This window comes from Sphaeramia orbicularis, chromosome 20 (assembly GCF_902148855.1).
Source record: "Sphaeramia orbicularis chromosome 20, fSphaOr1.1, whole genome shotgun sequence".
NCBI lineage: Eukaryota > Metazoa > Chordata > Actinopteri > Kurtiformes > Apogonidae > Sphaeramia > Sphaeramia orbicularis.
In genome coordinates this window covers 13,498,384-13,512,909 of record NC_043976.1, presented here as the reverse complement: position 1 = coordinate 13,512,909, position 14,526 = coordinate 13,498,384, and the positions used below count along the sequence as shown (strand labels likewise).

At 37.2% G+C, this 14,526-nt stretch overlaps 1 protein-coding gene across 1 annotated transcript in view; it reads left to right on the top strand.

The window, feature by feature from the left end:
• Positions 1–9,683, top strand: part of fam49bb (family with sequence similarity 49 member Bb) — a 46,409-nt gene extending 36,726 nt beyond the window's left edge. The window contains exons 7-12 of the mRNA XM_030123871.1: positions 103–180; positions 5,195–5,311; positions 5,392–5,471; positions 6,539–6,665; positions 7,225–7,295; positions 8,899–9,683. Of these exons, the coding sequence (XP_029979731.1) occupies positions 103–180; positions 5,195–5,311; positions 5,392–5,471; positions 6,539–6,665; positions 7,225–7,295; positions 8,899–8,962 (537 nt within the window). The 3' untranslated portion in view covers positions 8,963–9,683. The remainder of the gene's footprint in view (positions 1–102; positions 181–5,194; positions 5,312–5,391; positions 5,472–6,538; positions 6,666–7,224; positions 7,296–8,898) is intronic.
• The last annotated feature ends 4,843 nt before the right edge of the window (positions 9,684–14,526 follow it).

Sequence of the window (14,526 nt, the reverse complement as noted above, 5' to 3'; positions counted from 1 at the left end):
ACTCTGTGTCCTGCTGCAGGCTGTGCCACATACAAACATGCACAGAAAGTCTCCTCCTCTACTAAGATGCATTTTTTATTCTTTTTTTTTTTTTTTCTGCAGATGACAAATCCTGCCATTCAGAATGACTTCAGCTACTACAGGAGGACCCTGAGCCGCATGCGGATCAACAACGTACCGGTGAGCTCCTCATGTCCTTCTGACTGCAGTGAAGATGCTCGAACAGGGAAAAGTACTTATTCCTCACATTATGGTCTCACACTAGTTTCAGGACACTTTGTTCGAACGGTTTTGACATTAACCCATAAAGACACAGTGCTAGTTTTGTGTAAGTTCCCAAATAAATTTTCTCTCTATTGAACCTTTCTTAAGTGATCTATCACTATTTATTTTGATATTATCCTCTGTATTTTGCATGTGTTTCAGTAAAAATCAGGTATTTTCCTAATTTAATTCACTGATTCATTAAAGCTCTGATTAAAGTTGAGGGTTATAATATCAGAAAAGAGAAAATATATCATTAACTGAACATAAACCAAGTGTGTTCGTCCACTGTCATTTATCAAATTCTAAGGGTTTTAGTGGTGAATCAGTGTTGTAGAAGATGATAATGTTTCCACATTCACTGACCTCTGAATGTCCAAATGGGTCATATATCTGATGACCATGAAAAGTTGACAAACTGCGTTTTACAACAATTATTTCCATGTTTTGATAGGATTAGTGGATCTACATGTGTTAAACAGTTTAGATCAGTAGATGGTTTTGGTCGACGGTGGATGTTTGGGTTTTTATGAGTGAACAAAGTAACTGAGGAGAGACTCCCTAATGAAGTTACTATTACATTTCTGCAGAAATTACGCTATGCATGTAATTAAGCCTGAAAATCTGCACCAGACTTTTGATATAGTAGCAGGTTTTTCAGCGTTATTACATGATCATACAAGCATGAATCATTGTGCTGTGTTCATATAGCGGAGCTCGCCTTCACTTATGTAACATGAATGTCCTCTAATAGGAGACACAGAGATGACTGAACTGAACTCTGTATTCTATTCTTCTTTGATTAGGAATATATTGATTTTTTTTATTGTTTATTCAAAACAGAACAAAACTAAAGCGCTCAGCACCACAGTAGAAAAAAATAAAGTATAGAGTTGCAGTCCACATGGTTGGCATAGAGACAGATTGCCATCACATTCATTCTATATAATAGGAGTCTATTTAAGAGCAGATGAAAAGCCTTCAGTATAGTCCATGAAGGGTTTCCAAATGCAGTTGAATGTGTCAGTCTTAGAATGTGCCAAACATGTCAAAAAGTCAAGTGGAATGTGCTCTAATATTAGCTTTCTCATATTCTATTCTTAACCATCTCAGTGGTTTTGTATTTCTTCAGTTTTTTAAGAAAACGTGTATCATCATGATGTAACTGTGTGTAGACTTTACATCGATTAAAGCCATCAGCTCTCATGTGAATCAGATATTTCAGACTGTGCTAATTTGCAGGTAGGAATGATGAATGGAGGTTTTTCAGACTGTGCAGAAACAGTGTTACACACACACACAAAAAAAAAAAAAAAAACGAAGTCAGGGAGTGTCTTTTAAGTCGAAGCCCCACAGGGAGTTTCAGCGAGTGCAGGGCGGCAGTGGTGCGTGGCAGCACACACCAAACCCTCCAGAGAGAAAACACCAGGCTTACGTTGAGAGGGGATAATGTGCAGTAGATCGAAGCAGATCAACATTACAACGACTCGGAACAGTCACCGTTTGTCATGTCCATCCACCCAAACCTTCCCTGGATATCGGCTCTGATTTCCCCAAAGGTCTTGATTTGATTCAATAAGTTCAAGGATGTTTCAGATATGGTACCAAGTTTGTTTTGACATGAAAGAAATTCTCAGAAGTAATAATGTGAATGTGTATGAACCTTTTACATGGCACATTATTTAAAAAAAAAAAAAATCAATATTTATATAAAGATTTAACCTCAAGTCAACTCTATTGATGTATGTTTTTCAAGATGAGAAAAAGTGCTACGAAGTGATTTCTCTAGCACAGCAGTGGCTTTACTCATCCTTGGCAAACATTAGAAAAACAAGCTTTAGATTTTATTAATATATTTCATCATCAAAATAAAGAACTCGAATCAGGTTAATCACTGCTGACCTCTTTAATTCAGATCTTTTGGGTCAACATGAAGATGTCTCAGTATATAATCATTTTTGATGTGAAATTTAAATTATACTTATTCTTTTCCATTTACCGTCTTCAGCTGTATCAGAAAACTGGAAAACAGTCAGATTTGTAAAGCTTTGAACTGAATTCATCCATGTAGCGAGAATGTAACGCAGCTTCTGCATGTTAATCATGTCTTTTTTTTTTTTTTTTTTTCACAGTCTGGCTGGTTGATGTCTGGGGTTTAGGTGCATACTCCATGATTAATGATCTGAATCAGTTATATTTAGCTTACATTTTCTTTCCATATAAGGTCCATGTGTGATGATGAGTTAAGATGATGGCCTCATACTGTCCGTTTAATTCAGATTTACGCTTCTTTATACATTTTATAGCAGTTGATCAACAAGAAAAACATAAGTAAAAGGCACATTTCCTGTGGGTGACGTTGATAGAGTAAATGGCAATGCTCTACATGTGTAAAGGCACCTTAAAAGACCTTAATCAACATAACAGTTCCCATAAAACTTTTACTAAGTTGCCATAAATGGAAGCACTCACTCAGTCCTATACAGGCTGTAAAGGTAGTTTTTTGTAGAGTGTGGACAATAGCTTTTCAGCGTGAAATTCAAGGACTCGTTCATTCTCAGGTATTGTGCGCGCTGCTCGTTACCAGATGTGCGTCTTTATTCAGCAGCTTCAAGGACATCTAAAATAGACTTTGGTGCAGCAGATTGTTAGAGTTTGGTATTCTTGTGAGCGAGCGCAGAATGAACTGAAACCACTCTTAGTTTTTGACCCATCTGACAGGAGGTTTTATTCCAGAATACGCCATTAGGCAAATGGGCCTAGACAAGTTGTCGTTAAGACCTGTCACCGCTGAAAGATGCTCAGACGGCCGTCCGCACGCCGCAGCAGCAGCGTTTCAGTCCACACTCAGACAGCTGAATCATTCAGACATCTGAGATGAAATGCATCTGTCCCCGTGGTAAACAGTCTTTGAGCTCATATGTCATCATTTGTTAGAACACGAATTGGTTTGAGATTTTGGGGGAAGATTATTCATGCACTGTCAGTGTGCTCATAAAAACATAAAGGCAGGAAATGTTCTTATCATTTAAATATGCAGATAAATTTAGAACGGGCTGTTCAAGAGACACCTTTTTCTTTGTTCGTCAGGTGTTTTCAGTGTTTGGTCTGAAGCTGGAAAGCAGCAGGATGTTTTAGCCAGCTGGAAAAACAGGAGGACGATATAGATTATGCCATGATCACACTGTAAAAGGATATCACTTTGGCATAATGCTTCTTGTGATCAAATGACAGCGTGGCACAGTCTACAGCACGTGATGCATTGTACTCAGGCACTAGCGAGTATGTGAGCATGTTCAATCACACAGGCAACAATTGAACAGATGAAAATATATCCCCGCACAATATAATGACATCACATCTTATGTCCTGGTCTTGGTTGTTAAATGTATTTCCAGAGCCTATTATGTACACCGTGAACACGTGAAGAATATGTACAAGTATCGGTCGAGGCCCTGGTTTCGCTTCATGTCACGGAGCCTACTTGAAAACTGCTCCTCCATTAAATGAAAAGAACTGCTGCCTCTAAACACCGCATTCTTAATAAAGGTCAGATATGGTGTGATATCAGTCAGCGAGCATTTCTACAGCACTTAGAAGCCGATCATGTTATGTGCGGTTTCTTGTGACTTTGAAGTCCTGAATGACTGGAGTCACATACTGGATGAATACAACACGCTATTTTCTGTAGCAGTGTACAGTACATGATGTATTTACAGTGTTTTACAGCATATTTCAACTTATAAAAATGTTAAAGTCATTTCCTGGAGATGAAATTGTTTGTATCGTTTGCCAGTGTTTTTTCTCATATTATTTTCCTTGTAAGCTCATTTAAATGTTTCAACCTGCAACAGTATGTTCATTTTTGTTACACATCTAACATAGAATACGATAGTTTCCTGTACTTACTCTCATAGTTGCTGGGCTCTAAACTTCCTCAACTGTTTATCTATTTAATGTATATAAATGGGAAACTTTGATGCAGATTACAGTAAATGTACCTTAACCCACAAAGACCCAAACATGCACTATGAAAATAAAACCATCTACTGACCCATCATCTTCTGCTACCTTGATTCACCAGTAAAACCCATGGAGTTTGATAAATGACAGTGGATTTGTGTTCAGTTAATGGTATTTTTGCTTAAAATGTAACTTTTTCTTCACTTTTCAATATAATAACCCTTAACTTTAATCTGAGCTTTAATGAATCAGTGAATTAAATATAGGAAAATACCTGATTTTCACTGAAACAAATGCAAAATACAGAGGATAATATTATTACAAATGGTAATAAATCGCTTGAGAAAGGTTCAATATGGAGAAAATTTTATATGGGAACTGCTACAAAAATGGGTTAATGTCAAAACAGTTGGAACAAAGTGTCCTAAAACCAGTGTGAGACAATAATGTGAGGGATAAATACTTTTCCCTGTTAGAGCATCTTTAACTTTAATCTGAGGTTTTATGAACATCAACCTGATCAGTGAATTAAATATAGGGAAATACCGGATTTTCACTGAAAAATCCAAAATACAGAGGATAATATGATAATAAATGGTGATAAATCACTGAAGAGAAAAGTTCATTTGGGAACTGTCATAAAAGGAGCGCTGGGTCTTTATGGGTCGAGCACATGTTGTCACCTGCCGTTGTACTAAAGAAGATGATGACAGTAATGCATTGTGGGATTCAGTGCATTGTTCAGGTGGCTCCAGTTACATACAGTGAAATTTCATCTGAGTATCTTTGGCAAGTTTAGCAAATTTCCACACTAGTCACACATTACTTTGCGTATACGTCTGTGGATCAGTGACTCATTTCAAACCCAGCCTATCTTCTGCATCTTTTTATGACCTACGACCTGCAGTGATTCAACAGAAGACACGAGTTTCACTTTAAAACTGTCATGATTTTTGACTCATTTTAGGCAGAAGGTGAGAACGAAGTTAATAACGAACTGGCTAATCGGATATCCCTGTTCTACGCCGACGCCACGCCCATGCTGAAGACATTAAGTGATGGCACGACGAAGTTTGTGTCTGAGGTGAGCCTCACAGAACTGACTTTTCTAACAGTTTTGGAAAAGCGTGTTCTCATTTATTTTCACCTTCTGTTTCTTTATAGAACAAGAACCTTCCAATTGAGAACACAACAGACTGCCTAAGCACAATGGCCAGTGTATGTAAAGTCATGTTGGAAACGCCGTAAGTGACTTCCTGCTTTGTTGGAACTACTTCAGACTAGGGATGTAACGATATGAAAATTTCATATCACGGTTATTGTGACCAAAATTATCACGGTTATCATTATTATCGCGGTATTATTGAAATTGTGCTCAAAATGTTCAAAAAGTACTAACACACACACTGAAATAATTTAACCAAGTTGTATTTAAAAAAATAAAAATAAATAAATAACAGGCACAATGTAGCTTCTGTTGGCAGAAATATTCAAATATTAACCCTTTAGGGGTCTGAGCCTATTTTTAAGGAAGTGTACTGCATTCACACAAAAAATAAAATTCGGCTCTATTTTTCCGAATTAATGAGATACTGTTTTTGGAAAAAATTTAAATTCGGCTCTGATTTTTTGAATTTCTGAATTAACAAGATACTGTTTTCGGAAAAAAAATTAATTCAGCCCTGTTTTTACGAAATAATTATCCTGTTAATTTGGAAAAACAGAGCCGAATTAATTTTTTTGTGTGAATGCATTAGACTTCCATGCATTTTGTCTGTTTTTCAGTCCTTTTGATTTTGCCTTTATATACTATATAAACAAATGTTTACTATATTCATGTTTGGTATCTTTTTTTTTCAGCACAACTTCATTTATATCATCTGTCTATTATTTTTTCACTTTAACCTACTATAAAAACATAAAAGGCCAGAAAACACAAAAAATATATAAAATCCGATTTGAAAAATATGTTTAATTTATTCTGTAAATAACACAAAGATGCTTAACGAACCATTTCAAAGACTTTAAAATTGAATATTGGTTCCAAATGTTAGGTATATAAAATCAAAATTGTAATAAATTAAAACTATACTCAAATATTTGACATAAAAGCAGATCTTTACATAGGGTTTTTTTTTTCCCCAAAAGTGCAGTAATCAAACATGGTTATCATGATAATTAGAATTTAAACAGTAATACTAACCAGCTGCAATTTTACTGCGGTTTATTGTTATACCGGTAATCGTTACATCCCTACTTCAGACATACTTTTTTTCCAAGTTCTTTATACCTAATGTATTGCGTTCTTCAGGGAATATCGCAGCCGTTTCACCAGTGAGGAAACGGTGTCGTTCTGTCTCCGGGTCATGGTAGGAGTCATCATCCTGTATGACTACGTCCATCCTGTCGGAGCATTCGCCAAGTCCTCCAAAATTGACGTGAGTACCAGTAATATATCGATACACTTGATTTTACAGTATTAAACTGTGTTGATTCTTTAAAACACTACCAGTTGTATTTAATACTACACTTGCAAAGACATGAGGCGTGAACAGTTTTTACTTACATTATTTTTTTCTTTACTTGCCATGAAAAGACTTTCTGAAGTAAATTTTTTTTTTATGAGAGCATCCATGTCAAGGCAGACAGGGGCACAGAGACATGTATGAAAAGAAAGTTAAAAAAAAAAAAAAAGTCCATTGCAGAATCATAAAACTCCAAATATATTTATGAAAAATTCTGTATTCAAAAGAATTCAGCTTTAGTATTACATGCAGATGTGCCTGCCTCTAAATCATTAAATATAAATATTGCACAAAAAATATATACAGTACATACATATATGATTTTGACTGGTCTGTTGTCATGTGATCATTATTCTGTTTAAAAAGAAAAGAATCGGTGTATTGCTTTGTTTGCAGTATCACAGTGTATCACCACATTCTGACTCAGGCCTCTGTGAGCTCACTTCTCTGATGGTGTGTTTCTGGTCCACAGATGAAAGGCTGCATCAAAGTCCTCAAAGATCAGCCTCCGAACAGTGTAGAAGGCCTTCTCAACGCTCTCAGGTAAGATCCAGCTGTGTGTGTCCGCCCACGTTGAAATGAAAGTGGGTTTTCCCTTCAGCCCAGCATGTAACGCCATTGCCACTACAGTCTAGCTGCAAGAGGACGGTCATTGAATAGTGGAAAAGCTTCTCGTACTGAGCTGAATGATAACAGCGGCTGTTCATAGACAGGACAACCCCCCCCCCCCCGCGTTGTGACTCATACTTGGCACAGTCTGGTAGGGATTTGGTCAGCTGTGCGCTCGGTTGTGGTTGGGTGTCGAAGCCCTTCCACAACGGCCAATTACATCTGACACCTCGGCCCCTCACAGTCTCCCAAACTTCAGCCGGTTTTCATAACGCTCACAGCTGCTCCAGCTGACGGGGGTGACCTCACATCTGTATCTCCTCCTACACCACGGCCCGAGGGGCAAGAGGTCGTCAGCATGAAAAGTCCAAATGAGGCGGCGGATCGCACATTTCAGTTCCAGTTTATTTCGAATATGCATCAAAACAAAGTAATCCTACTTTAGTCCCCAGAAGTAAAACAGATTATGAAAAACTTACATACGCACATGAAAACCAAATATGCCTTCATTCACATATTAGAAAAGGAGTGGGAGGAAGTGTAATTTACTTAATCCCACCCCTTCTCCACACGACAGTCTATCATTTAGCTTCATATCAGCATAATGTATGAAAATTCATATCCCTTTGATCTTTTGTAAATAGATAACCTCACTTATCATTTTCACATACACACGTACAGTCGCGGAAAAAATTATTAGACCACCCTTGTTTTCTTCAATTTCTTGTTCATTTTAATGCCTGGTACAACTAAAGGTACATTTGTTTGGACAAATATAATGAAAACAACAAAAATAGCTTATAGTAGTTTAATTTCAGAGCTGATATCTATCCATTTTCCATGTTTTCTTGATAATAACCAAAATCACTTCAGTTCTCACATCAATATCTACGGCATTATACTGCCAAAAACAGTGCTTTTAGGCATTCCATGTTTTCTTTTTTATCTGTTTTAGTCACATGATACACACAGGAGTTAGTACTTGATTGCATAACCATTGTTTTTGATGATCTAATAATTTTTTCCGCGACTGTAGATACACACCTATACTGGCATACCAGAAAAATTTATAAATATCTACGTACATCCTTGACGGCAACACAAAATGAATACAGAATACAATAAACAATTAAATAAAGTGAACAACAACAATCACACAAAACATAAACAAACAAGTCGACATAACAAAAAGTGATTTCTAGATTCCAAACTGGAAGAAAACTCCAAGGCACTCTCTTTAAACATTAAAATGCCTTTATTACCATGGCATGGTCATATCTAGACCGTAAAAACACTTCTACGTGTTTCGGCTTCAAGCCTTCATCAGGTTTGTTTTGACTTCCTGATGAAGGCTTGAAGCTGACTTTATGAATCCCTTTTTCCAAAAAGCACCTCGAACAAACTCGTTTTTTGGTCCTAGAAGAATTCCTTCCCATGAATTTTTGAAAAGTGATTTCTTTTTTTGACTTCCGATGGCAACATATTTTAGACGTAAAGGCAATTATTCCAGTAGCTGATGTTTTTCTGTCACCTGCAGGTACACAACTAAGCATCTGAACGATGAATCAACCAACAAGACTATCAAGAGCATGCTGCAGTAGGACTGAGCTGCTACCACTGTTTGCCTCACAGCCTGCTGGGGGGACGCCACTCTCCTGACTGATGTCGCTGCACAGAATGTCTTTGCTTTTTTTTTTTTAATTATTATTTTATTTTTAACAGAAAAAGAGCTACAGCTCCGCCCTCTTTTCTAACGCAAAATGCTACTGCCATTATGAACGTCTTTTTCTGTGCCAAAAAGATGTTGCTGAGATGTAATGTTTTCGAAAAAGGCCACGAAAACGGTGGCCGCTACTGAAAGCATTGTGGATACTCTGGTGTTTTTAAGCATTTTTTGTTTTTCCCTATATAAGGGACGGGAGTGCTTTGACTTGAAATTTTAAAAGAGAGAAATATATAGAGAAGTATATATTATTTTTGTTTGATTCATTATTTAATATTACATCCTCTGCATGATGAAAACGATGTCTTTCCTCTATTTAAAAAAACCCTCATGGTTCAGTTTAATTTGTCTGCTCAATTGTGCATTAAATGTTTTGTTATTGAAATGGTACTTGTCAATATGAGATTAAGAGTACTGTTTTTATATTTTTTATAGGTTTAATTTGTGCATAATGTCTTTTTTCATAGTTGTGTTGTATTTTTCATTTGAACTTTAAACTGTGATGTGTGCAAATCAAATTTAAAAAATTGGGAGTCTACTGTAAATGGACAGTATGTTGTGGCTGGAGAAATTAAAAAGAGAACTCTTGTTTTCTACAAGTGCCTTGTCAGGTTTGATCTGTTATCTCAGATGTTTTATTACAGTTGGTTTGTATTTGTTTTTTCTCAGGAACAGCAGTGAGACGCATCCTCATGCTCGACTGCTGACGGCTCTGAATAAGACCATTTTAGATCTCGCCACTTGATAAAATGACACACAGAAGCTTTTTTTTTCTTTACACAGCTGTCTTTGGCAGTAGTGAGTAAACATTTACAAGATAGGACAGATAAGATCCAGTTTCAGGAGAGATAGAAGTTGGATGGAAAAAAGAAAAGTGGTTACATTTTCCTTTGCTGATTTGATTTACCTGCAAAAACACATTAAGGGAGCTTTCATTTATGTTACTATTACACATTTCTGAATGTGCTTTTCATTTGGTTCATGCTCTTTTGTAGCTTTTATGACCTCTCTGTTTACTATAGTTAATGAGTCAGAGTGAGTCATAACTGCTCAATGTCAATTGCAGGCATTTTTGTTTGATTAAAAAAGACCTTTTGGATCCATTATTCCCTTTCTCCTCCATCTTACATGGAACATTCAGTAACCTTGATGTTTTTTTGTCTTGTTTTTTTTCCCCTCTGTAAGTGCTTTACAGTGAAAGGGCGCTGCTCTTGGGTGGGCACTGCAGTACTATCAGCAGTACGTTGGAGAACTTCTCAGGGTCAAAGAGAGAGACAGCGGGAGCAGAGTGTGGATGGGTGTGTCCCTGCTCTGCAGCATCACTGCACTAAGACATGGGAAAGGAAGGAAACAGGAGGGAGTGAAGGAAAGAGACGGGAGGAAATGGAGTGGTTTAATCTTGGGTGGGTTTGAAAGTCCTTGAGGGAGGGAGTGATAAAAATGGGAGAAGTGCTGCCTGTAGCTTTGTTGCATTTTTTTTTTTTTTTTTAATGAATGCAGCTCAACTGGGCTTGTAGAGTATGCAACGCACAAACACAACAGCTGCCTGTTCATCACTGTGACAACTTCTCAGTGGGCAACGCCAACCCTGTTTCCTGCTGTTACCCTCAGTCATCACATGCTGCAGAAGAATATGGTGACTTAGGAATCCCGATGGATGAACATTTTCTTGTAGGGCTGTTTTTTTTTCCACCACTGCAAACACTAAATCAACCATTCCTTTCAGGTGAATACGGTCTTTACTCCTGGAAGATGGCTCTTCTTTTTCAATATACGCTCATTGTTTTCTATTTAAGAACATAAAATAGTAGACAGTGGTTGCCAACAGGCACAGCACATCTTTTGTAACATTAGACACAGTCATGGTTAAATCAAGCGCATACACATACTGAAAAGAAAAAGAATGCACAGCAGTCCACACCCCCCAACGGAAATTCTTTACAGGGTCCCAAACCTTATCACACATCATTTTTATCTGCATTATAGAATCCCAGTCTCTCCAGATTCAGTGTGTATCTATTTCATTTAACCACAAATCATATGTGGTAGCAGAGTAAATTTCCAACACACTTTTGTATAATTATCCAAGCACCACAGGGATGAAGAACTAAAGCAGACCCGGTTCCCAACACTGGAAAGTTTCTACTGCATGACCGATCGATTGTACATTTGCATCTATTATAGACAGGAGAACAGTGGAAAAAAAGATCCAGTATGTAGCTTTATATAAAGTCTGTGCAACGTTTGATTATGTCTGACATTGATGGATATATCATCTCCTCCAGACCACATCTCATTTTGCATTTTGATGATGGTGTTGTAAAAAAGTCACTCTAAAGTCTCCTGTTGATGTATGATGTCTTCAGTGGCTAATGCATGTAATCCTGTTCCCTCACTATTTACAGCACATAAGTAAAAACTGCATTGTACATAAGGCACCAATTATGTGATGTCCGTCATTGTATTATATAGGAGCCTTTGTTGTTCCTAATGTAATCCATGAATGGTTAATGAAATACATTAGCCACAAGAAGACTGATGATCAACTATTCAAATATAATTCATAAAACTGTTACTGATTAGTCCAGTGGTTCCCAACCTTTTTTGGCTCGTGACCCCATTATAACATCACAAATTTCTGGTGACCCCAGACATTCAAAACGGAGACTTTTTTTTTTGGCTAAAATTCATTTGTTTTTGATCATATAATAGTTTGCTATACTATGTTGCAAATAAATGTTAATTTTAGATGACATTTAGTCTATATAATGTATATTATTATGGACGGAGGCAGAAAAGCCAGGTGTAGATTACTGCACAAAGTGAGAATTTTATTTTCCTTGGTCAGGATATGTACAGTCAGTCCGGCTTGGATTTACAAGACTGACAATTAATACTGAACAAACAAGAACTCAAAGTATTAATTATGAAAGAGCTGCAGCATCTGAAACTGACCACAATGAACATTTGACAGATAAACAGAACCACAGTGCTTCAGTTTCAGCTTCACAGTTTGTCATGTCTTTTATGTTTGTGATTGTCTCTCTCAACTCACCATTTATTTTTTGTTAGTAAGTTTTTATTTTTACTTTTATCAATTACTAGAAATTTCAGGCGACCCCATTTGAATTCCAGGTGACCCCACGTGGAGTCCCGACCCCAAGGTTGAAAAACACTGGATTAGTCACATCATGAAATGGCAACAAATGCAGCAGTGGCACCATTTTCTTTCTAATACACCAAGAAGCAACCACCACAGGATGTTTAGTATTGGTGTATCTTAAGGCCATTAATGGCTGCTATGCTAACTCGAACGCTAGCATAAAACCTGACTATCTAGAAATACTGCGTAAATTTTCTCAAGTGTCATTGTGCTTTATTGGGACCCTCTAATAAATAGACATAGTAAATTATTTCTGTGTTAGTAAGCTAATAGAAGGCTTTTATATCGGCTATGTGGGCTTCTTTGATAGGTGTGACTACAAGCTAATGCTAATTTAAACTTCTGTTTATTGAATCAAATTTTTTTTTTCTTGTAATCGTGATTAAGAAGTGACAAAAATAAGACTGTGAATAATTCTGTTGTGTAAATGTTTCAACAAGTTCACTCTTCCCATTTCTCTAAATTAGCATTAGCTTAGTGGGTATCACCAAAAAGCTACCATTTATGCAGATGGTGCACCGAAAACTTCGCCAAATGGTATGAAATGGTCCAGACTTCTGTGTCCTAAGTAGGGTCATGCAGGTGGAAAGGCTGACAATCATGAATGAATGTGGATCAATAAGGTGTGGTATAAGTAACATTATTTTAGCATGCTTATCACTAATTTTATTTATTTAACACATGTAGTTACCTCCAAGACAGACTTAAAAATTTCATTTTAATGTTAGAATGTTCAGAGAGTATATGTGGTCTTGTGAAAAATGGGTGCAATTTTTACTTTGGTGAATTTGGGGCAACATAATCTGTCAAAACCTTTAATCCAGTGGTTCCCAACCTTTTTTGGCTCATGACCCCATTATAACTTCACAAATTCCTGGTGACCCTAGACATTCAAAACTGAGACATATTTTTGCTAAAATTCATTTGTTTTTGATCATGTAATAGTTTTCTACACTACATTGCAAATTAACGTTAATTTTAGACAACATTTAGTCTATATATTGTATATTATTATGGACGGAGGCAGAAAATCCAGGTGTAGATTACTGCACAAAGGGAGAATTTTATTTTCCTTGGTCAGGATATGTACAGTCAGTCCAGCTTGGATTTACAAGGCTGACAATTAATACTGAACAAACAAGAACTCAAACTAGGAATTATGAAAGAGCTGCAGCATCTGAAACTGACCACAATGAACATTTGAAAGATAAACAGAACCACAGTGCTTCAGTTTCAGCTTCACAGTTTGTCATGTCTTATGGATTGGGATTGTCTCTCTCCACTCACCATATATTTTTTATTAGTAAGTTTTTATTTTTATTTTTTTTCAAGCACTACAAATTTCAGGTGACCCCAATTGAATTCCAGGCGACCCCACGTGGGGTCCTGACCCCAAGGTTGAAGAACACTGCTTTAATCCATTTTAACCTCCCCATATTGGAACGAAAAGGAAAGAATCTGCCTCATCTCTCCTCTTTGTCAAAGTTTAATGTATCTTTATTATCTGTGAGGGTCCATTTAGAATCAGCAGTAAATAAATAATTTAAACAAAAAAACCACCAACCAAACGTAAGTGGTCCAACAATAACAAACACAGACACAATTCCAGGTCTTTGAGGGCCGGTATCCTGCATGTTTTAGATGTTCCCCTCTTCCAGCACACCTGACGGTCATTATTAGGCTTCTGCAGAGCTTGATAAAACGCTTATCATTTGAATCAGGTGTGTTGGAAGAGGGATACATCTAAAATATGCAGGATACCGGCCCTCGAGGACCACGGTTGGACACCACTGATTTAAAGGGCTTCTAACAGTTGGAACTAGAAGCACTCGGAGAGTGCAGACCTCCACCAAGGCAGATCAGTGCCCCAGATTTGAATGAAAATTTCAGGAAATGTTGATACTGGCACAAGGAACAAATTATTAAATTTTGGTGTTGATCGGGGTGGGGGGGGGTACTGATCTGCCTTGGCGGAGGTCTGTGCTGTCTTTTCTAGAAAAGCACTTGTAGAGCACAGACCTCCGCCAAGGCAGATCAGTGCCCCCCCACCCCCGATCACCACCAAAATTTAATTGTTTGTTCCTTGTGCCAGTATCAACATTTCCTGAAATTTTCATCCAAATCCATCCACAACTTTTTGAGTTATCTTGCACACGGACAGACAAACAAACAAACAAACAAACAAACAAACAAACAAACAAACAAACAGACAAACCAACACCGGCAAAAACATAACCTCCTTGGCGGAGGTAATAAGTGACTTTCTGAGCCTGTTTGTT